This window comes from Cupressus sempervirens, chromosome 2, assembly GCF_028749045.1.
Source record: "Cupressus sempervirens isolate cs-2001-9-10 chromosome 2, ASM2874904v1, whole genome shotgun sequence".
NCBI classification, from domain to species: Eukaryota; Viridiplantae; Streptophyta; class Pinopsida; order Cupressales; family Cupressaceae; genus Cupressus; species Cupressus sempervirens.
In genome coordinates, this window is record NC_143119.1 from 743,160,458 (window position 1) to 743,184,242 (window position 23,785).

General features: G+C 36.9%; 1 protein-coding gene across 2 annotated transcripts; it reads right to left on the minus strand.

The window, feature by feature from the left end:
• Positions 1 to 1,829: 1,829 nt before the first annotated feature.
• LOC149575519 (Phospholipase A2 family protein) lies at positions 1,830 to 22,856 on the minus strand. 2 transcript variants are annotated; one of them, XM_089815279.1, is made up of 4 exons: positions 22,687 to 22,856; positions 4,667 to 4,712; positions 2,637 to 4,371; positions 1,830 to 2,534 (listed from the first exon to the last, which is right to left on the minus strand). In XM_089815279.1, the coding sequence occupies exons 2-4, from the start codon at positions 4,694 to 4,696 to the stop codon at positions 2,416 to 2,418; spliced, it is 1,884 nt and encodes a 627-aa protein (XP_089671405.1). In that variant the 5' UTR covers positions 4,697 to 4,712; positions 22,687 to 22,856; the 3' UTR covers positions 1,830 to 2,415. The 2 variants fall into 2 exon arrangements, with proteins under 2 accessions (XP_089671405.1, XP_089671404.1); XM_089815278.1 differs by lacking the exons at positions 4,667 to 4,712; positions 22,687 to 22,856 and having other exon boundaries at positions 2,637 to 4,596.
• Between the last annotated feature and the right edge of the window lie 929 nt (positions 22,857 to 23,785).

The following is a 23,785-nucleotide window of genomic DNA, read 5'->3' on the forward strand; positions in this document are numbered from 1 at the left end:
GTACACGCGAAGAGCTTTTTCTTGAAACCTCCTAGCATGTACACCAATTTACAATCCATGTGATGCTAGATATCAATTTAGGGATTGACAACATCTCCAAAATGGTAGGGACTTATCACTATAGCCTTAAGTCTAAAAAATACATTGTATTGAGCTAGGTGAATACTATTTACAACAAATGAGTAATTAAATATATTGTCATATAGTTAAAAAAAAAGATTGCTTACACTTCATTGTTTCTAGAATCAATTTTCGCTAGATTCGTAAAGTATTTTCTTGCAAAGATACAAGGTAAGAAGATAATAGGCTATAATGAATATATCTAATATATGTCAGTCTTTTAATAATTGTTCATTAGACCAGGTCTACTTTGAGTGTTATCTATATGTAAATAGATGAAAAGTCACATTTTAATAGACTTGGTGAAAGAAAATATATATACAAGAACTTGCACGTCTAGATGAAAAGTCATTGGGTACTAGATTGTAGTGCATAATGTGACCTCGTAAATTCAACAATCCCCTTACATAAAGAGACCTTCAAGAAAAAATCTGAAAGATTTTAAGTGAGTGATAATGAATACGGCATTTTATACTAAACATAGTCTCATTCCCACAAGCAAGCACTTTGTAGTAACCATGGTGATACCTCAAAGTATGAGTCGAAGTTATGACAATTTAGTTATACAGCTAAGGCTCCTGTATCTCACAATTAAGGTAACTTGACATGCAGTTGAGTATGACCATATAAGGGATCCAAGTTCACACTCATGTTCTCCATCAGCTATACCTCAAGGTTTAACATAATATGGCTAAATGGGATGAACTGAATTGGTGAAGCATTGGACTTCTATAATGGAGACTTGTGTTCAAATCCACTATAAAAATGTTCCATATTTTAATGTAATGATGTTGAATCAAATAAACTACTATTTTGAATTCCAGACATGGTATGTCTTACGAGCTCAAGTACAAGTAAATGTAAAAGTATTGGGTAATTCTAATTGGTGGGGTATACTACGACATAAAAAATGAGAAATCTATACAGAAAAAAGGCCTGCATAAAAACTCCTGTATGCTCCTCATTTGTCACCCCATTTACAAAAATAATAGGTTGCCCACATAGAGAAAATATTTGGAATAGTTCAAGACATGAGAAGAAAATTGAATTGGATGTCTGCCGTAATATGAATTTGATCTCTACAACCATTGAGTTGTTTTCTCAGCCTTCAAGTGAAGTGAATTCCTGAAATCCTATGGTTTTATATTACTGGCGTGCCTATAAAAGTTGAGAAATACCCCTCTTTTGGAATAAATGTTGCTCGAGTTACCTGTTATGCCTGTTAGAGCATAGAGGAAGGGATTCGAGATGTATACTTGGGTGGGCAACATGGTGGCCAGCATCAAACAGTCTATCATTCGATCCATACACTAGAGAGTTCCACTCATCCAACAGATTCTAGTGCATTATTTTGCCTTTTCCTTTGGACAACTTAGTTACCTTTCATATGAAAATTTATTTTCTGCCTGAAGACTTCCATCTTAGAAAGTAATGGCTGACATTTAAAGCTGTGAATTGCAATTCGTATTCAAAGTTTCAAACATCAATGCTCCACCTTTCTTTAATTTATAAAATACAGTTATTCCAATACAATTCATCACTTTCCAACAGCTAATTATATTTCCTAATCTGGAAAAGATCTGTTGTGTCATCTATATGCCGTTGAAATGATAAACATTGAGAAAATTAACAAGATGGAACAAGAAAGATAAATTTGAAGTATAGGAAATAGGACAGTAAAGATAAATTTATAGGACTGATACTGGAACTATATGAACAAGATTTTATGGATACAATTTATAAGACAATATATACAAGTTTACTGTGCTGAGAATATACTCCTTATAAATGAACTGCACTACAATCAGAATCTCAAGCATCAACAATTTAATCCTCTTTACCTGTACAAAGAATCCCAGGGATTATATTTCTGCCTGTAATAAAGAGAACTTTATCCTCTTCAGATTTCAATGCTGCTCAGATGAAGTATCATCGAAATGCAACCACAAAACAGAAATGAAAATTACACAATACAGAGCCAACAATACAATATCGAAATAATATGAACGCAGAACGAAAGCATCATGTAAATCCAAGCTTTTTCTTTCCCAAGATAAAGCTCTTCTATTCCTTTTGCTTCCATTGAAATTTCATCCAAAGAGACAGATCCACTGACAGCCTGTGCTCGGCACTTCTCCAAAAACGGTCAGTGAACAGTCTAAGAATTCCCTTCCTTCACAAAGGCCTCCTCTGTATGCTACATAAATAACATCGGCATCGAATGTAAGGGGATTGCCTTAACAGTGATATTTCTTCAAAAATCATCTGCCGAGGAAACTGCACCCACAATAGCATTCACTGACGTTGCACAGTACTTCTGCTATTCAAGCCACTAATTTTAAGGGCCAAAATACGGTTTGCATGCATTTGCTTTAAAAGCTGCTGCCGGTAGGGTATAAGTACTGTCTTAAGACCTGTTCCAAGACATCTCTAACTAGTCAGGAAATTACATGGTTTTGTAGGTAGCTGCATTTTTTAACCTAATGAAAAGAACATCTAATAGATGGAAGAAATACCTGTTATACACATTGATCTATAGGCTTCGGCTGCACGAGGAAACTTATTCTTTGACACCCAAGATTTTTCCAAGCATTCAAGAAAAGTGATATCTGCTTTCAACATGTCAGCTTGATCATGTGTGTCATAGCCAATATCATGACAGTAACAGCAATAGTCTAGCCAATCAATGGGTTTTTTATCCCAGAGAAGACCACCATTATCTTTCCCACTGGACCAGTTGGGTCCACAATAATTACCATACCGAGGAAACATCTGAGAAAGAAAAGCCCTAGGACCTGTATGCCAAGGTATGCTGGCCATGTAAGGGGTGAATTTAGGAACAGTACATCCAGATTCCAGTGTTTCAAATTCAAGCTTATTTGTCTCAGCATTTTTAGCTTGTTTATTCCATGGAAGTTTTATTTGCTGGACATTTTCCCAAACTCTCAACAGATCCTGTAGAGGCTTATTGTTCTCTATCATTCCATTTTTTTCTACTCCAGAGTTGCTCGCAGTTTCATTTTGATTTATCTGCCAAAAAACATTCCAGACACCAAACCTGTCATTCAGAGACTTCATAGTCTCTAATTTTTCTCTTTTGGTAACATTTTCTGATTCAGAGATGACTCCTCTTTCCCGCCGATAAATTTGCCAGAAAAGTTCCCAAACACCATTTCTGCCCTCGGAAGACCAGTCTAGAATTGGCTTGCTGCTCCCTATTTTTCTATTATTGCAATTTGGTTTTAAAAGCCTCGCTCTTTGAGTGTCATCTTCCTGCCTGAAAAGCTCCCAAACACCAAAGCTATCTTTCAGAGCCCTACCCTTAAGAGACTTTCTGTTCTCTGAGTTTCTGTCATTTCTCTTCTTTTCTGATCGAGGGATAGTTGCTCCTTCACTTTGATTTATCCAGGATAAAACCACCCACTGAGACCTATCTTGTTGGCTCTTGTTTTCTATTTTTGAAGCATTTTTATTATTATAGGATTTAGGGGTACTCAATGTTTCAGTTTGACTTATTGACTGCAATATATCCCAAACATTTAACTTGTCAAACCAAGACTTGACACTTTTAAACTTACTGTTCTCTATTTTGCTGGCATTGTTCTTACTTTCTAATTTGTGGATCCTTGCTATGTCAGCTTGATTTATCCCCCAAAAAGGAAACAAAACCTGTTGGTTCTTGTTATCTACTCTTCCAATAAAGTTACTTTTGTTGGTACTGGAGATGCTTGCCACTTCATTTTTACTTATCCACCAAGGAACATCCCTAATACCAAGCTTGAAGGTCCGACGTCTATTCTGTTGAGGTTTCCTGATCTCTAATTTTCCCTTACAATTAATGCTATTGTTTCTTGGTCTAAGGATGCTTGTGGCTGCAAAAGGACTTACCGGCCAAGAAAGTGACCAAACACCAAATCCCTCCTCTTTTGTATAATTATTAGTCTCTGGTTTTCTAAAATTGCCATGTTGTTCTGGCCTAGGGTTAATAGCTTTTCCAAATTCCTGTTTCTGCCAGAACTGTTTCCAGGGAAGATGCCAGTCACTGAATCCCTCTTTGGGATGTTCACTAGGCTCATTTTTTTTTAACATACCACAAGTTTCTGGCTTAGGAATGACAACTTTCTTGAATTCCCATCTGCACCAAAATTGTTCCCAGATGCCAAACTCTAATCCAGGAGACTTACAGCTATCTCCATTTTCATTTAAGTTATTTGATGACCTGAGGCTGTTGACTGTCTCGATTTCAGCATCCTGCTTTGGTTTTGATACAAATTTTATTAGCCAAAGGTTCTGAATGAGATCAAGATTCATTGAATTGGTACAAGATCTCTATGGAGTGAATATTGTATTAAGCAGCGCCACGCATCCAGCAAGAAGAATTTCCTTCTAGATGCTAGTCCAAAAATGATCAGAACTGGATATACTAATATTTCATGCAAGGATCCGTCTGTCTCCAAAAAGCATATTCACTAAGTCTACAAAGGAAAGTACCACACATAATATTGACTGCAGAACAATCTGACAAAATATTTTTTATTTGATGTACCTCAGTAGTCAATACATAAGTAAACATCATCCTTGCCTCAGCACCTCTGCAACACAAAAACCCTATCAAATCTTTGATTCGAAGTAACAAAACAAACCACAAAATCATTGTAGACTAAAAAGTTTAAAACAGATGTCACTAAATTGCTAATGTTATGCACTGAACTACAACAAACATCTTTGTGCCCAAGAGTTCATTCTGTTTAATGATCAAAATAGCTAAGTCTGTCAAATATTGAATCAGATTTTAGACAACTCCTAACAAACACCATCTTACTCATCCACAATTCAAACTAAATCCAGGAACGGTAACTTAACAATAGGAAGCATATGCTTCACATGAAACCAAGACTATGGAAATCATTATTACAAATTGTCTTCAAAATGACAAAAGAATATGCAGCACCTGAGCCCATTTTTCAACTCCACTAAAAAACGCTCCCTTGCAAAAAAAAAAATCCTTGAATTTAAACATATATCCTCAAAGAAATAAGAGAAGTCTTGTAGTAAGATATTTGAGATTCCTACAGGTAAACATTTCGGTACATTTATCTAATTTCTAATTACTGAAATCAAATGAATTGGATATAGTATGTCCAAAATGTAGCACCACGGTTCAAATTTAAACTTAGAAATGACAATAATTTATTAGACCAGATTTTTCCAGGAATGTGAACAGAGATTGCTCTTCTTAATTGAACAAAACCATTTTAACAATTAAATCTTTGAGATTTTCAAAGATCATTTTGCGACTATGGTCTGAACATCAATCTAGCTTCAAGACTGTGTAATTTAAGAATAAGTCTAGAAGTTAGGTCTAAGATGTTCAAAAGAAAACAGAGAATGTACTGAGACATGTAGCACTGAATATTTCAATTTTATCCTCAAAAAAATATAACTTACAAACAAAACCCAAAGTTTAAAATAAAAAAAACACATTAGTGTAAACAAAACATTTCCATAAAACTAAAGCTGAAGACATCACTCTTGATCAAATAATATAATTCCTGTTATTAAACTTTTAAAATCTATATTCTTTATCTGATCAAGAATGCTGGCTTCTGCTTTAAACAACAAAATCTCTAAACTGTGTTAATGTTTATGGTAGCTGCATGAGAATTCATTAGTAACTGTGTATCTAAGAGCAACAAAGTCTTCATTTCATCGGGAGCTGCTTCTCTTCCTGCAGAGATTCTATCATATTCATTGTCATTTTGGCAAGAGGCTCGACATTCTTCTGTTTTTGTTTCCAACTGCCAATCTCCATAAGTCCCTCATACTGTGTTCAAGTTGTTGCTCTGCAATGTATTTGAGCCGCTCCTGTATTGTGTTTGAGCATTTTTGTTATTTCTCAAAGACGTATTAGATACGTCGTCTTATCTGCTGAGCTGGATGTCTATGCTTTGTGAGCACAATGATTGGCATTGAGGTGGCTCTTAATATTGTCAACGGTTTGTTCTTTAATGGTTGCAGTTACTTTTGTAACGCTTGACTCTTTGCCTTCCACCACATAACCTTTTGGTTCAGGGATATCTTCTCATTATATACCCTCAGCAAGAAAAAGAGCATATATATGACATATCACAGTACAGCGTGAGTATTGGACATACCCATGATAAGGGACCTTATCGGTGAGATCTTTGTGTGTATAATTAGCGGCAGTTGATGTGATATGTCATCTCTGCCAAAGGCTATTACTGGGTCTACTACATATATTACCATGTTTGCCTTCTTGAGATACCCGATTTAGACATTATGTAGGTGATCAATGCATGATCACCTTGTGGTGTTATTCTTTTATATTAAGAATCTGTGAGATTTAATAAGAGTTGTATGTTTTATTATTGATAAAAGGTGATGCTCAAACTGGTTAAAGGGGCAGACTACTATTGAGTGCATACTGTTATTGATTGTTAACAGTCCTTGATTAGATTATCTCTGATTAAATTGGAGAGTACTGTATTCAGTTTGAGCTTCCAATAAAGAATCTATCTTTCAGGTGTGGCAGGTATTTCCATCAAGTAGGAAAGTTTTCCCAGAACAAATCTGTCTAGTTTTTGCACACAAAGCAATCACACAAACACAATTGAGAGACTGTTCATATCACAACCAAAGGTCTCATCAATTTCCAAAAACAAGCCTCTTCATATTTCCAAACGCATGACTCCTCACATATCGCATGTCTCTTCATATAATAAACTGTAAAATACTAAGAGTGCAACACATAGCACACATTGAATGCCACATTGTGCTTACTTGATATGATGGAAATATCATCATAAATATCTTCTCTAGTTGTTGATGCAATACAGAGGTATTGTCCCAGTTTCAACATATAGAAAAATCACAGATAAAGATCTCTATTGCAGCTACAATCTTCAACACTCCCTCTTAGCAAGAGAGATCTTTAGTATGCCAGGCACACATAGCTGCAACCAAAGATGTCAATAATAAATTATCATCACATTGTTAGCTCAATATAACATTATTTAGAAGCGCATAAAATTAAATTCATGGAATTACACATATTACTTCCACTATGCCTATTTGCAGAGGGTAGTCCACCATACCTACTCGCAAAGGATGGAACGAGAGCTTTTACCTCAAACTTTTCCCAAAGAAGAATGTATTTCCACCATGCCTACTCGTAGAGAATGGTCCACCATACCTACTCGCAAAGGGTGGAACAAGGGCTTTCACCTCAGACTTCTAGAGAAGAATGCATTCCGCCATGCCTACTCACAAAGGGTAGGACAAGGGATTTGAACACAAACTTCTATCATAGAGAATAACTCGGTAACGAGGGATTTCACCTCAACCTTATCCTCCATAAAGAAGAACTCATTAACAACATATATAAGAATGGTTGATATTCTCTCAACAAAGACTCCCTCTCAGTAGAGACAGCTTTGATCATCACAATAAGATAGTTGATTTCAATTTGACCAAACACAGAGCTTTAGCACTTACACTACCACATAAGCTTGCAAAGAATTAGACAATTCCCTCTTTCACATAACCTCCTCCTGAAGTTGAAAAGTCTCCCTCTGAATATCATTTCCCATATATGATCTTCCTCTTTAAATGAAGATATGTATCATCATTTCAATCGAAGACTACAAGCAGCGTCCTCATACAATCTGCATGACTTCGTACATTGATGCAGGAGCATCTTGCATGGAAAATTATTGAAATAAAAAATTTAAAAATTTAAAAATTGAAAAAAAAAAATTGGAAAAAAAAATAAAAATAAAAATTGTGGAGGAGAGAGAAAGTGACGAAAATTAGAGGAGAAATAATAAAAAAAAAAGGAGAAAAAGGAGAAAAGAAAGAAAAAGGAGAAATTTCTATTTTCGAGGTGCATAGGTGGCATAATAGAAAAAAATAAAAAACAAATGGTTGTCATTCCATTTATCGAGGTGTGTGGGTAGAATTCTAGAAAGTTATGAATATTGTAGAAAGTTATGAATATTGTAGAAGGTTATGGAAGTTGTAGAAGGTTGTGGAGGAATTCTAGAAAGTTGTGGATAAGTCATGTATTGGGTGGTAAGTGCCTATTTAAGCAAGGCATATGAGCATTTCTAAAGCAAGCTTGGAGAAGCTCGAGGAGTAGAAGCTCAAGGAGTAGCTTGAGAAGTGGAAGCTCAAGGAGAAGCTCAAGGAGTAGAAGCTCTAGAAGTGGAAGCTCGAGAAGTGGAAACTTGGAAAGTGTGAAAGAGAAGGAGGAAGTGAAGAGTGAGTTTTCTTGAGTCTGTGGACAGAGCGCCGAATGTGAGGCAGTTTACAGCAGGATTGTGATGGACTTGTGAGTGTAGACAGAGCGCCGAATGTGAGGCAGTTTACGCTTGGATCTTGGATAAAGTTGGAGAAGAGCTAGTGACTGCAGTTTAGAAACAAGGAGGTTGCTTGGTGGCTTGCGAGCACAAGTTGAGATCTCAGAGGTTTCTACCAGAGTGTGGAGTTGGACTAGCTTGGATTTGGATTGGATCTTGAGAGATCTTGTAGAAATGTTATTGTAATTGCTAAGGATTTTCAAGTATAATAAAATTGCTTGGGAAGTATTTTGTCATTTCTTGTCTCCATTTTGTGGCATTTTTGGTTATGAGTTGGTAAGGGTAGTGCGTACCTTCATTAGTGGTATCAGAGTAGGCCCTTCGTCAGTGGTATCAGAGCGTACCTTCATCAAGTGGTATCAGAGCAGTACTTCATCAGTGGTATCAGAGCCGTACTTCATCAGTCGTATCAGAGCCATACTTCATCGTACATAATCTTTAATCATCCCATTGATTCGTCCTACACCCAAGAGAGATTACCACCTCGTAAAATTAACCTATAGTAAAGAGATATATAGAGATCAATGCTAAAAGAAAACACTGTTCCTAGTGTAATAACAAAAATTCATGATCAATATTCAAGATATTGTCATTGAACAATTATCTCTTTGTAGTTTGGATGCACAAGAACTCAGCTCTACAACAAAACATTCTCACGTTGAAAGATACATATTCTCAGCAAAACCAAATACGAACGACCTAAGAATGAGTTCACTCTTTTGTCAAAACTACAATCCCCACACATGCCACAAATTTCCAAACCCAAGACTTCAAAACCCTTGAAATCAGCATTTATTGGAGTAATTCTGTTGGCGGCATGAGAGCAAAGAAAAGACCAGCAAGTATCCCTCACAGTCTTTGCATGCTCCCGGTAAAAAGGTCACTCCGATGTGTGAAGTCCTTATTGCCAACAATAAAAATGCACACTCATATCACAAAGATTGTCCAGACAAAGAAAATACCTTGCTGCCAAGACAGCCACAACATTCTACAAGTTCAAGTCGGGTGTAACGCCATAAAGATAAGCAAGAGCAATTTTGAGCCTTTGCACAGTGATATTAGAATTGTCAATTTGAAGTTGTATCTTCAAATTTTGTGAAATTTTGATTCAATTTAAACTCATAGCGATTCGATATGAGGAACAATTATTTCCTAAGAATATCCTCTCAATCCCAAGACAAAAGAGTCGACAACAAGGCCACCAATGGCATTATTCTAGAAATTATGCTTGCCTGGGAGGTGTTGGACAACCTAGTCGAAGAAGGCAAAGATCCCTCCAACAATGTCAAAGGTGAGGCCGTAGTTGCTCATGAGGTGAAGAAAGCGTTGGAGACCAAGCAGGGGCATGTTGTGCTCCACTTTAGCCATCGTACCAGCTCACCACCACTACCCCCCGGACGCTCCTAGCTGTAGACACCTAAAAATCTTTAGAAAATAAAGTATTTTTATTTTCTGAAAAATTTCTGATGACATCATCATTTATTAATTAATTAATTATTTAATTTATTTATTTATTTTTATGCCATTAAATCCCTTTATCTTAATTAAAATATTTCATTAAAGAATCCCTCCCAAAAATGTTTAAATCTTATTTAAACATTATTTCCTTATTTATTAATTATTTAATTAATAAATTGACCAAAAAACCCAAAATAAATAAATAAATTATTTTTTGCCCAAAACTTGGCCAATTTCCTTAAGACCACTAACCTCTTCCAAAATCTTCTAATCCTTCTTTAATTTTGATTAAAGGCTAATCCCATCATTTCCTACCCCTAATCCCAACTCAAAATATTTAATTAAGATTAAATATTAATCCTCATGTTTATTAAAAAAGTTTTAATAAATATCTCCTCAACCCAAACCCTTGAAATAAATAAAACTTTATTTATTTCCTAAAAATCTAATTTATCCTCATCCTAAAAAGTTCTAGACTCTTTTAGAAAGTCTTCATCCTCATCCTAGGAAATTCTAGACTATTCTAGAAAGTCTTTATCCTCATCCAAAGTCTAGACTCTTCTAGAAGATGTCTTTAAACCTAATCCTAATCCCCTCCTAACCTTGTCACATTCCCTAAACATGGGTTAAGATTTACTAACCCAAGCCAAAGTTAACAAATATCTCCTCCTTCACCCACCCTCATTAAATGCCATCCACTTGCCTATCCCTAAGCTAATCCTAAACCATCCTAATCCATCCTCTAATCATTTGCACAATCCTAAGCAAGCTTAAAACCCTCCTAATCAAGCCCAAGTCGAAATTGCTCTCATCTCCCTCAAAATATCTCAACCATAAAACTTTATGAAGCCCACTAGGCCATAAATGACTCTTCCAAGCCCTTTTATTGCTCTTACAAGCCATTATGAGGGTCTTTATGAAGATTTTATCCCTTGAGCCTCCTTCGTTGACTCATCCTTCCCCTTTCCTCCATCCTCTCACCCTGTGACATGTGTCACTCCCTGATTGGCTGTAAGGAAGCACAATCCGTGTGCTCTCTTCTCATGCAATCTGAGCCCTCCATGAGCTTTTTCCTATCCTTGCATCTTAGCCCTCAATCCCTCAAGCCTCTTGCTTATAAATTGGATCCTTCCCCTTTGCAAAATAACACAATCCATGAAGTAAAGTCATAATGCCATTTTAAGAAGCCATTTTACATCAAAACCATACACTCACACCCAAATTCCAACTCCATTTGAAGCCATTTTTGAAGCATAAGCTTGAGCATACATCCTATCTATTTAGACAAAGCCACTCAACAAGAGAGCTTCTTATTGAGAGAGTCCATTAATGGCTCATATTCTCAATTGAGAGCTCATCTTAGTCTATCTTGAAGTTTATGAATTTTGTTTAGTTTGTAGAAGTTTTATTTAAATTTGGTTTCTATTAGCATACTAACATTGCTCATATACATTTTGGCACACCCGGTGGGACCCCGCATGGGTCATCTTCATTGGCTTTTTTAGTCAAGTTTTGTATGTCATTTGCTAATTTTGGCTAATTTTGTTTGTTTTTGTGATTGGTAGGATTGTATAAATTGGTTTTGTAGGTCCACATGAGTATGAAGAAGACAAAGGAAATCATAGTCTATCTCATAGTATTTGCAGATTTTTCATGCTTATAGGTGGACAAAGCACTTGGAATTCTTCTTCCTCTTCTTGTCTATATTCTTCTTATTCCATCTGCTTCTTCTTCTTCTTCTTGTGGGAGATCTTGGCCATTTTTTTTTAAGGAAGCAAAATCATACACACTTCTTTTTAGTGCTTAAAATGAACCCCCAAATCATACTTAAATTCATTAAAAAATTAAAAATTTGCAAAAAAAAAAAAACTTTTAACAAGTGAAACTAAACCAATCTAATCATTTGCATCCTTGCAACATCAAGGTTTTAGATGCATTCATGCAAAGTTAGGAACACTTCATTTTTGGAAATTTAAAAAAAACTTCAAGTTTCCATTTCAAAAGGTTCAAAATCAACACTAAGTGCACACTAAAATCTAAATCAAACTCAAAACATCAATCAAAGATAAAATGAACCTTATTTGCAAATATTTTAAAGTCCTTTTAAAAATCTCATGAAAACTAAGAGTCCTAAATGGTTGCCAAAAATTGTCCTAAAAGCTTTGTTATTTGTTCCAAACAAATGTCTTGTTGCAAAATCTTGAATGTTTCTTAGGTTTTTCATGCATCAAAACAATCTAAGAATATCATTTTTGGGCTTAAAACATGCAAACTAGAACACAAAATCTTGAATGAAAAGCAAAGTCCAAAGAGTCATTTTCACTTTTGAGTCCAAAACAATCTTGAATGATCTAAGGTTAAAACAAAGCACTTCAAAGTTCTTAAAACAACACACAAAATCTCAATCTTGAATGCTCAAAGAAAAAAACTTGAATGTTTAATCACTTGTCTTTGAATGCATGTTGCTAAAATCACTCTTGAGTGTCATGGATTAAAATCAAGTTTTTTTTTTTTATAAATGCATGATTAAAACAAAAAATCCAATCTTGAATGCCATTGATCAAATAATCATCTTTTGGAGCATAAAAAGAATCTACATTTTTGTAATCTTTTAAGTTATAAAAACAAATAAAAACGCTTTGAGTGAGTTTGTCGTTGGACTCACCCTCTTTAATCACCCATCAATTTGACCATTGGTTGCAATCTCAGCGCCATCTATGGGGATGGGTCCACCTAAGAGGGTGTTAAGTGCTCCACGCAAATTAAACTCCACTCACTTGGGTTTTTAGTGGTTTTTCTAAGTTAAAAAATTCCTTGAATGCGCATTAGTCTCGCTAACACTTCATTTGGGCATAAAAATTGAACAACTCTTGACGTGGAGGGCCTCCGGGCGCGCACTTGACAAATCGAGTTTCACATATTTTTGTTTTGGGGCTTAAAACAAACTCACACTCAATCTTGAATGCCTAACAATCAATGAACATCCCATGGTTTTGACGCATTTTCAATGACGCTCGCATTTCTTATGTTGATGATCTCTCGACTTCCATTATGCTGACGATGCTGTCAAATTGGAATGAACATTGTATGCCATAATCACAAGTGTCTTCAATCATAGCTTACAAAATCTAAATCATCAATTGGAATAAACACGTGTCTTTTAAAGCCCAAGATCATGTATGTGGTCTTGTTTTACACTTTTTAGGAGGCCTGCTTGGGGATTTCATCACCCCTTGGGACGACCTCAACTCCAGCCAACCGGCGGAGTATAAAAATCGGGAGGTGAATCCAAAGACACCTCTCTTGGAATCAAGATTTTGTCACTCGAGCTAAGCCTCAAGGAACCTTATACCCTTGAGAAGTGAAAGAGAAGTGGGTTACCGCTCCTCTCAGCTGTGTGAAATCTTTTTGGTTTCATCTACGGATTTGGGCCTCATGTACCTTGCGTATATCGAGGACTCCCTAGCTATAACAAATTTCATCCTTGTAGAAAGCTTCCTAGGATGTTGGTGTGTTTGACGTGCTTGCTCCAAATTTTTGTCTGCTTGTTTGTTCATAGCTTTTGAATGAATGTTTGCCAACTTTGGTCAAAATCCCAAAAAAGCAAAAATCTCCCAGCTCAAGGCATACTTAGCGTAGTCACTGCCTCATCAGAAAATCATCCAAGCTCCCCCGTTGCAACCGAATCTATCTAGTTCCTTGCTTTAGAACAATCCCAAATCCAAAGTCTCTCCAAATCATCCCCCCCAGCCAGCTAGCAACCCAATCCAAAATCACACCCAAGCCTTTAGAGAGTTGTTGTCATTCTGCTAGAATTTGCTATCCAATCAATCCGACCAATCCACCAACCTCACCAAGGTTATCTCTTTGACAGAGCTTTGTCTAGGGTAATCTAGCTTTGTCACTTGTTATCCCTCATCACCTTGAGCTGAAGGTTGGGATCCACAAGTGGTCAATCTCGTGTCATGCCCATAGGATCATTAGTCTATCCTTAAGTTGACACAATCTCCACCAATCCAGCGCATAGGAAAGCAAAACTCTCACTTTTTAATAGCATGCCCTTGAAGTCTTCCATCCACAAGAAAGCCAAAAATCTCTAGCCAATCCTCCTTAGGTCTGTCATGCAGCTTTGACTCTCCCTAGGAAATCTTTCATCAACCAATCCAAAATCTAGGCTTAATCCAAATCCAACCATGAGCTTCCGTGTTCATCCATATGCAAGACCCCATCCCCTTCCAACTCATCATCAAAACATGAAATCCCAAACCTATCATGATGTGTTTGGTCGTATTGTCCTTTCTCCCGCTACATCCTATTCCAATGATGATGAAAATCTTGTTGACTATGACGGGTATCTTGAGAGCCTTAGAGGCCTTCCACCAACCATCCCCCAAAATCCAAGAGTCATTCCAAACTATCTAGTCATGCCATCTGATATCCCAGCTTCTCCTCCATCACCCAATCAACCAAGCTTCCAATCTTCCATCCTCATCACACCAGCTATTCCTATCAATCCACCACCTCCACCTCCGATACACGGGTCTCCAAGGAATTTCCTAGAGGAAATACAAGAAAAGCCGCCTCCAACAGTTGATAAGCCATGTCATCTAATCCAACCATGTGAAGTAGTCAGTGATGAAGCTTCCCCATCTATAATATCACCCCCATCTCCCATAGCTATCATCCCCATACCATCCATCAAATTGCTTAAAATCCTTCCACTTCTCGCAAGCATCAAATTCCCACCACCCATTGAATCGCTCCAACTCCCATCCACATCTCCTCCTCCAAGCATTATCCAAATCCCATATAATGAACCTCATGCATCCACTCCCATCCATTCCTGTCAAGATCTTGTCCAAAAGCATGTTGAAATATCCTCCGACAGAACAGCAAATCTCGCCATCCCACTTATTCCCCTACATGATCCACTTTTACCATCCCCTCCATATCTAAATCCTACCATCTTACTTACTCCATCTCAAGATCCCTTTCCCTCAGCCCACCCAACTCAAGATCGTATCCTCCCATCTCCTCTGCTTCATGATCATACATCTCCCATAATCCATGATGATAGATCCATCGAAGAAGAACTAATTATCATATCCGAAGCTCCAACTCCTTCAACTAGTAATGGACTCACATCTTGTGTTCCAAATAATGAACATCATATTGAAAAAAGAAATGAAAATGTATTTCTAGATGTTGGTATCCCCGCTATTCCTGCATGGTCCCAAGTCCTTCCATCTCCACCCCAAAGTTCCCATCCATCTTATTCCGCATCTATTTTGGGCCCTCATCCTACTTCTTATCTGCAACCCTCCATTTTGGGTCCATATATCCCTTATCTAAATCCCACACCCCTTCCATCCATTTTGGGTCCTTACATACCTAATATGAATCCTTTATCCCCTCCATCTATTTTGGGACCTACACCTTCGCCGTTTCCATCCATTTTGGGCAATTATATCCATCCATATCCTATGTTCCAATCTATCCTTCCATCCCCTCAAATCCACCAGCTAGATCATCAAAGGCACTCACCCTTGAATCCCTTCCAACCTTTAAACCCTATCACTCCATCAATTATCCCCTCCATGCTCTTGTTCCCATCCCATGGCTAATAGAAGCATATTGGATGCCAAAATACAAAAGCATAAATCCAAAAATCCACAAAAATCCAAGTCTCAACATGTCCCTTCTAAAATACATGTTCAAAACAAGAAACATTTAATCCCAATCAAAGAAAAAGTCAAGAGGCCACAAAAGCCCAAGCTAAAAAAGTCAAAAATCATGTGGATACCCAAGATGCTCATAAAAGAAATGCATCTCAAAGAAAAATCTCAATTGGCATCCATTCATGCTACTCAAAAAGCCTCATCCATCCATCCTTCATCCAAATCCCCATATAAGCATCCTTCATCCCCCCAATCCACTCTTAGTCCATATGCTTCTTATCCTAAATTTCCCACCCTCCATCTTCCAACTCTACTTTTAGTCCTTATCTTTCTCTTCCTCCATTTTCTCCTCAACCTCGCTCAAAACCATCTTTCCCACTACTTTATCACCTCTCAAGGTGTGTGCCAATGATGATCTTTCCATTTTCCTCATCCATTTACCCACAAGCCTTATGTCTTTGCATCCATTATCTGTCAAACTCCCACCCACCATTCCACTTGTTCAATCCAATCCTTTCTCATCCATCCTACCAACATCTATGAGCCAAAAATAGCTGAAGAAAGCCAAAATCATTCCAACTAAGTCCAAAGTCAACAAGTCAAAAAAATAATAAAGAAAAATAAAGAGTCCACTGGTGAAAACTTGGCAATTCAAGCGCCTTGGACAAGTACCATGATGAAAACTTGGCAAACAAGCGTCATGCGTAATCCCGCCATCCCCAGCTTAGCCTATCACCCTCATGCTTTTGGTCATCTCTTGACATCCAACTCCATCTTCCAATCTATCCACCTATCCTCCACCCTCCATCTTCCATCTCACACCATCCACTTATCTCCTGCAACTTCAGCCAACCATCTCAGCTATCATCCATCTCCCTAGCCCCTTCAGCTTTTTCCATCCTAGCTTCAATCCTATCACATCCATCATAAGACCTTCTTCCCCATGTTATCTTTTGATTGGGGGCACTATATTCCTTGGAGATCTTGTCTTGTCCATCCTCCCTTGTCATTGGTATCTAGCTCTAGGCTATCCTCATGCAAACCCAATGTCATCTCTTTATATCCATCATAATCCTAGCTATCTACCATCCTATCCAGCCATCTCATCCTGCTCCTCTAGCTATCCTTGGTCACAAAATCTCTCATCATCATTGGATGCATCCTGCCAAATCCATATCTTTCGCTATCACCCCACCCTTAGCTTTCGCATCTTGCACAATATCGAACCATCCCGCTATCCTCTCATCCTGAGCTTTTTATCCATCTGTATCATACCTATCATTGGTCTGTTGGCTTGTACCATATCTTGATTAGCCCGCTTGTAAATATCTTGGTCTGTCAGCTTGTACATCCTCTTTAGCTTAGTACCATTGTATCTATCCATCTTTCCTGTCAGTTTATCCTTGATCAGCATCTTGCACACATCGGACATCTTGGTTAGCTATTCCAATGCATCCTTTAGCTAGATCTTCTGTCACCAAAGTGTTATCCTTCTTAGTTCAGCTTGCCAAACGCATCACTCACCCAGATCCATCAGCTTAGGTGCTCTGCGATAGATCCTTGTAGGATATAGCTTTCGTCATGTCTGATCTTGGTCTGTTAGTACCTCGTCCTACCCATCTCGTTGGCAAACGGTTCTCTTTTGGATTTTCACTTTCTTTTGATTTGGAATCTTCCCTTTTGGATCTTGAAGTATCTTTTCCAAGCAATCTTTTTGTTCCCTCCTCAAGGTTGCCACGATCTTCCATATCATGGTATGCTACGAATGGGGCACTCTGAGCGTACGGTTTTGATCAAGTCTTTCGTTTGTTTCTTTTTTGCTTGTGGGTTACCCAATGTCGGTTCCACACTGTTTCCTCCAGGCTTCATGTGTGATGCTGGGGCAATCCTTGTGTGTTTGTTTCGAGTCAGTCTGTCAATCCTTTGGACGGTTGGTGACACGGCCTTGATGTTCTTGGTAACCTTGGCAATTAACCAACAGTCCTATAGCAAATCTAGTGCTCAACTACCTCGTGGTACTTCTCTTTGAAGTATCCCCTTGCTCAAAAAAAAAGCTTCAATGGTTTCCCTTCATCTCCAATATCCCCCATCCATATCCAGCATCCGTCTCTCCTACCCCAGCTTATGCATCAGTATCTCTTTGAATCACTCCTCACCTTTAGCTTTAGGGATCCACAATCCTAGTCTTAGGGATCCACCAAGCCTCATCTTTCGAGATCCACAATCCTAGTCCTAGGGATCTCCGAAACCCATCTTCCGCCAATCTAACTCTTTGAAATCCTGTTGCATCAGTTTTTTAGTCCCCTCATCCATCTCCCCATCCTAGATTCCTTTTATAGCACTCCGCTCCTTCATCCTCTGCAATCCCTGAGATCTTAAGCTTGCTTCCTCTTGTGCCTCTGATTCTCTCTTTATCATTCTCCCGTAGTGAGAGTTTGAACTAACTAAACCTCTTCTCTTAAGCCAATCTAAGTCTTTTTGCTCATCTCGGATTCTTGTACTTTTCAAGAAGTCATCGAGCCTCGCTTTCTCCTCTTTTGCTCTAGCCTTGGGCATCTTATTTTCTTATCTTTGATGTCATGCCACTTGCGGCATCACATCAAAGAGGGGCAAAATGTAGACACCTAAAAACCTTTAGAAAATAAAGTATTTTTATTTTCTGAAAAATTCCTGATGACATCATCATTTATTAATTAATTAATTATTTAATTAATTTATTTATTTTTATGCCATTAAATCTCTTTATCTTAATTAAAATATTTAATTAAGGAATCCCTCCCAAAAATGTTTAAATCTTATTTAAACATTATTTCCTTATTTATTAATTATTTAATTAATAAATTGACCAAAAAATCCAAAATAAATAAATAAATTATTTTTTGCCCAAAACTTGGCCAATTTCCTTAAGACCACTAACCTCTTCCAAAATCTTCTAATCCTTCTTTAATTTTGATTAAAAGTTAATCACATCATTTCCTACCCCTAATCCCAACTCAAAATATTTAATTAAGATTAAATATTAATCCTCATGTTTATTAAAAAAGTTTTAATAAATATCTCCTCAACCCAAACCCTTGAAATAAATAAAACTTTATTTATTTCCTAAAAATCTAATTTATCCTCATCCTAAGAAGTTCTAGACTCTTCTAGAAAGTCTTCATCCTCATCCTAAGAAATTCTAGACTATTCTAAAAAGTCTTTATCCTCATCCAAAGTCTAGACTCTTCTAGAAGATGTCTTTAAACCTAATCCTAATCCCCTCCTAACCTTGTCACATTCCCTAAACATGGGTTAAGATTTACTAACCCAAGCCAAAGTTAACAAATATCTCCTCCTTCACCCACCCTCATTAAATGCCATCCACTTGCCTATCCCTAAGCTAATCCTAAACCATCCTAATCCATCCTCTAATCATTTGCACAATCCTAAGCAAGCTTAAAACCCTCCTAATCAAGCCCAAGTCGAAATTGCTCTCATCTCCCTCAAAATATCTCAACCATAAAACTTTATGAAGCCCACTAGGCCATAAATGACTCTTCCAAGCCCTTTTATTGCTCTTACAAGCCATTATGAAGGTCTTTATGAAGATTTTATCCCTTGAGCCTCCTTCGTTGACTCATCCTTCCCCTTTCCTCCATCCTCTCACCCTGTGACATGTGTCACTCCCTAATTGGTTGTAAGGAAGCACAATCCGTGTGCTCTCTTCTCATGCAATCTGAGCCCTCCATGAGCTTTTTCCCATCCTTGCATCTTAGCCCTCAATCCCTCAAGCCTCTTGCTTATAAATTGGATCCTTCCCCTTTGCAAAATAACACAATCCATGAAGTAAAGTCATAATGCCATTTTAAGAAGCCATTTTACATCAAAACCATACACTCACACCCAAATTCCAACTCCATTTGAAGCCATTTTTGAAGCATAAGCTTGAGCATACATCCTATCTATTTAGACAAAGCCACTCAACAAGAGAGCTTCTTATTGAGAGAGTCCATTAATGGCTCATATTCTCAATTGAGAGCTCATCTTAGTCTATCTTGAAGTCAATGAATTTTGTTTAGTTTGTAAAAGCTTTATTTAAATTTGGTTTCTATTAGCATACTAACATTGCTCATATACACTAGCCACCCTTCTGCTCACTATGCTTGCAACCGACTTAAACTCTAGACTCTTCTCCGTGTCATTGAACATCCTATCTCTCTGATCCATTTCTTTCCAATCACCTATAGCACCCATTCATAAACCTTTGTTCATTACAAAACTCACAAACACGTGGAAGATGAAAGACCGCCACTATACAAATTGAACAAGGAAGGCGACAAGTCATAAGAATAATATTTAAAGAGTATAGGAAAAAATGCTCTATAAATATGAAGCACACAGTCCACAAAGGCTCAAAACATAATATTCCATGACATCAATACTAGGAGCACAACACAATGGAGAACACAAATAGAAAAACACAGAACTCAAATATGAACCCAAGAACACGATAACAAAAGTGACGAAATAAATGAAATATACAAATAGAAGACCAAGATACTTTACAATACAAAATGACAGAAGAATACTTCAAATATTGGCGAAGCACAACAAGAGCAACTAAATAGAGCCATCGGATGGCAAAGACAGGAGGACTCGATATGCGATACCAATATTGTAGGAATAATCATCAAAATGATAAGATATATTTCACATCTAGAATTGATCTTCAATACTACAAATTGTCTACAAGATACTCAAGCAATTTAAACAGATATACAAATTAAAGCACAATAGATACCCCTTTATTGCTGTTATCTGATGAGGCTCTAATACCATGTTGATGTTTCGCCTAGAAATAATGATAGCCAGCAATAAAGAAAAGAACAAAAAATAGGCACAAAAAGACACAACACATTTATCCTTGGACAACCCTCCAACTTGAGGGGAAAAACCCAGCCACACCAGAAAAATATCTCTTTTATTAATAATAGAAGCTCAAATACTGTACTTTCAACTTGATACAATACATCGCACACAAAGCAATTTCACGCGCGCGCGCACACACATGTAATTGAGAGACTCTTCATATCACAACCAAAGGTCTCATCAATTTCCAAAAACAAGTCTCTTCATATTTCCAAATGCATGACTCCTTGCATATCGCATGTCTCTTCATATGGTAAAAGTCAAATATTAAGAGTGCAACACCTAGCACACATTGAATGCCACATTGTGCTCACTAAGTATGACAGAAATATCATCATAGATATCTTCTCTAGTTGTTGATGCAAAACAGAGGTATTTTCCCAATTCCGACATATAGAAAAATCAGAAATAAAGATCTTTATCGCAGATACAATCTTCAAAAGGATACTGCCTAATTGACTGCTATAAAATGAAATTTTGATGGTGCACCTAGAGGTAACTCAAGCCTGGCCAGAACAGGTGTAATGTTGGGCTTCCTTCTTTTTAGCTTCCAAATAAAATAGTGAAGTGAAAGCTTTGGCTGCTGTAGAAGGGATCAAATTGGCTACTGCTAGTTTCAAAATAGTGGAGGTTGAAGGGCACTGACTTTTGGGGGTCAATGGTTTGAAGAACTACTACAAGAACAGACATTGAACATCATCTTAGATGAAGCCTGACACTTTTGTAGATATTTTGACTTGAATAATTTAGTAATTACTTTTGGGTACACATTGATACAATATAATCGTCATATGTTGGCTAACACTGAGATAGACCAATCTCCATTCTCTGCCAACTGCTAAATTTAGTGATGATCTGGATGAGTGGAACTTAAGACAAGTTTTGGAAGAAGAACCCACTCACACAAAAGAAATCATTTTTCCAACCTACAATTTCCCCTCCAAATTTTAGCATACCCCTCCAGAGTTTACAATAAGCAGATTTATCTTGGCTTACAACAGATTACAATGAAGACATTAGCATAACCCTCCAGAGTTTAGGCTAAGCGGATTAATCATGGTTTACAACAGATAAGAATGAAGACCTTAATTTCATCTAGAAGATTCCTACAGATGATGAGGTTGCTCTAGCTGAGCTGGCCTATGTGAGGATTTGCACGTAAGATCAAGGAAGTTTTCGTTAGTTCTCTTTCTAGCAAGACAGGCATCCAGTTTTTGTATCCTTTTGAATATCTTGGTTCCTTCCACATTTTTTCCAATGGTTATCATATGCAGTTTCTCTTTACTGGGAGAGGGCACTAATAGAAACCTCATTTAACTGTTTAAAAACTAAATAAAAATTAAAAAACACAGCTAGAATTCAATTTTCCAAAAACCTAACAAAATGGTTACAGACTAAATAGGCTCTTCGATCCTTTTATGACTGCTTAATTTCAATCAAGTAAAATAAGTCCCAAAATCTGATCTATGCGATTTTCACCGCTAAAAATATTCTCAAATTTGTGTCCCAACTTCTAAACGTTATAACACGAATGAACTTATGTCAGGAGAGACTGTCACTTTTATTGAATTGAACAATTCTCGTACATACTTTGATCTTTGATATTTTCACAGATTAAATTTTTTTCCTGCATTAATCTACTAAATGTAGATCCTATTAGACGAGTTTACAACTTAGGGCAGCTGTTGTGCATAATTTGATCTTTGAAATTTGAATGAAGAGTTTTTCTGTCAAACGGAAAATTTCTCGTACAAATTTGATATTTGAGATTTCGACAGTTACAAATTTAGAATAACCTATCAGTTGAATGGGGGCAGAAGTTCAGCCAGACAAAGTCGACCTTTGAAATCTCCATAGATAATAATTTAGCTATAATAATCAACTAAGATCTTTCTATAGATAATTGACATTTCTGAGCATTTTCAAACGTTAAGACCCTATTACAACAAGGAAGTCAGGAAGTTAGACCACAAAATAAAATAAAGCAAAAAAACCTCATAATTTAATCTTCGATTTTTCCACAAATACAGACTTCGCCACATTTGCAGAGCTTCGAGACAGACAGGGCGACAAGGCGAGCTAGCTATTTTGAAATTCTCATGAATTGGGACAAAAAAACAGTCAAGGGCTCTGAGAGGGCTTACCGGAAAATTGAGACATATCTTGCGCCAAATTGAGGCAGCGAACAACCCTCACTTCTCCGGATTCAGGGCCACAAATTTGAGCGTCGGATAATGAAATAAAGTTCATCGCAATTGCCAGATTTTCATAACTGAAACCATCTACGCGGCTGAAAATAATCACACGACAAACACAACTTATTTTGGGTGGTCGAAATGCCTAGAACACTTGTTCTTCGTCCAATCATTTTCTTACAATTGAAAAACTATTTTTAATCCGAGATGGTAGCGCTATCCAGTGAGAATAGTGCTGCTAATTTTACGCCTAATCATATTTAGACGCGTATCAACTGGAAACTGCTCTTCAAACAGCTTTTACATTTCAATTTTTAATGAATTAAATTTGTGTCTGCATTACTTTTTTGGGTTTTTAGTTTAATTCATAAAGGGAGAATTGTCTATTAAATGTTTTTATTAAAAATATATTTAAATCAATTTTTAAATTTAAAAATAATAATTTTTTATTCAATCGATATGTTCAAGTTGCTAAGCTTAAAGCATTTAGTTCTCTCTTTTAGTACTAAGTTTAAATAAGAGGATTTCTAAGCATAATTTGTGGGCTTAGGAGGTGGTTTGGACCTGTAGTCCAAAAGCCTACAACCTATTCAACTTCGAGTCAAAGGCTGAGGGGTATCCACGCCGCCAAAAATCAGCAAGGGCACGATCCCGACCAATCCTTTATGATGTTGGAGTCTTGCACTCAACAAGACTTGATCCCTAGTGGGCTCATTGAGAACCTCTTCACCAAGGGCTCATTAGCAATGTTATTATTTTTTAAAAGTATTACTTGGTACATATAAATAAATGTAATCTTTATATAAGTGGTTTGACTCTTTTGTTATAAAATAATATTTCTACACCTAATTGGTATAATAGAGTTGGGAATCTCTAGTTGCATACATAAAGACAATTTTGTATTTGCAAATAAAATCTCATAATCATTGCATAGAATGGAATTGCAGAAGTGATACATCTATTATTTTTCATCAACTTTCAATATGCACGATTCTATCATTTAATAGTATTCTTGCATCTAATTTGTGGAGTAGATAGTATAATTCTA

Bases quoted from the DNA above. Each gene is read 5' to 3' on its own strand.
- LOC149575519 (XM_089815278.1), bottom strand. From the start codon at position 4,431: ATGAATCTTGATCTCATTCAGAACCTTTGGCTAATAAAATTTGTATCA. The intron at 2,535-2,636 runs GTATTTCTTCCA...GTCTTGGAACAG, and splicing joins TAGATCAATGTGTATAACAG to GTCTTAAGACAGTACTTATA.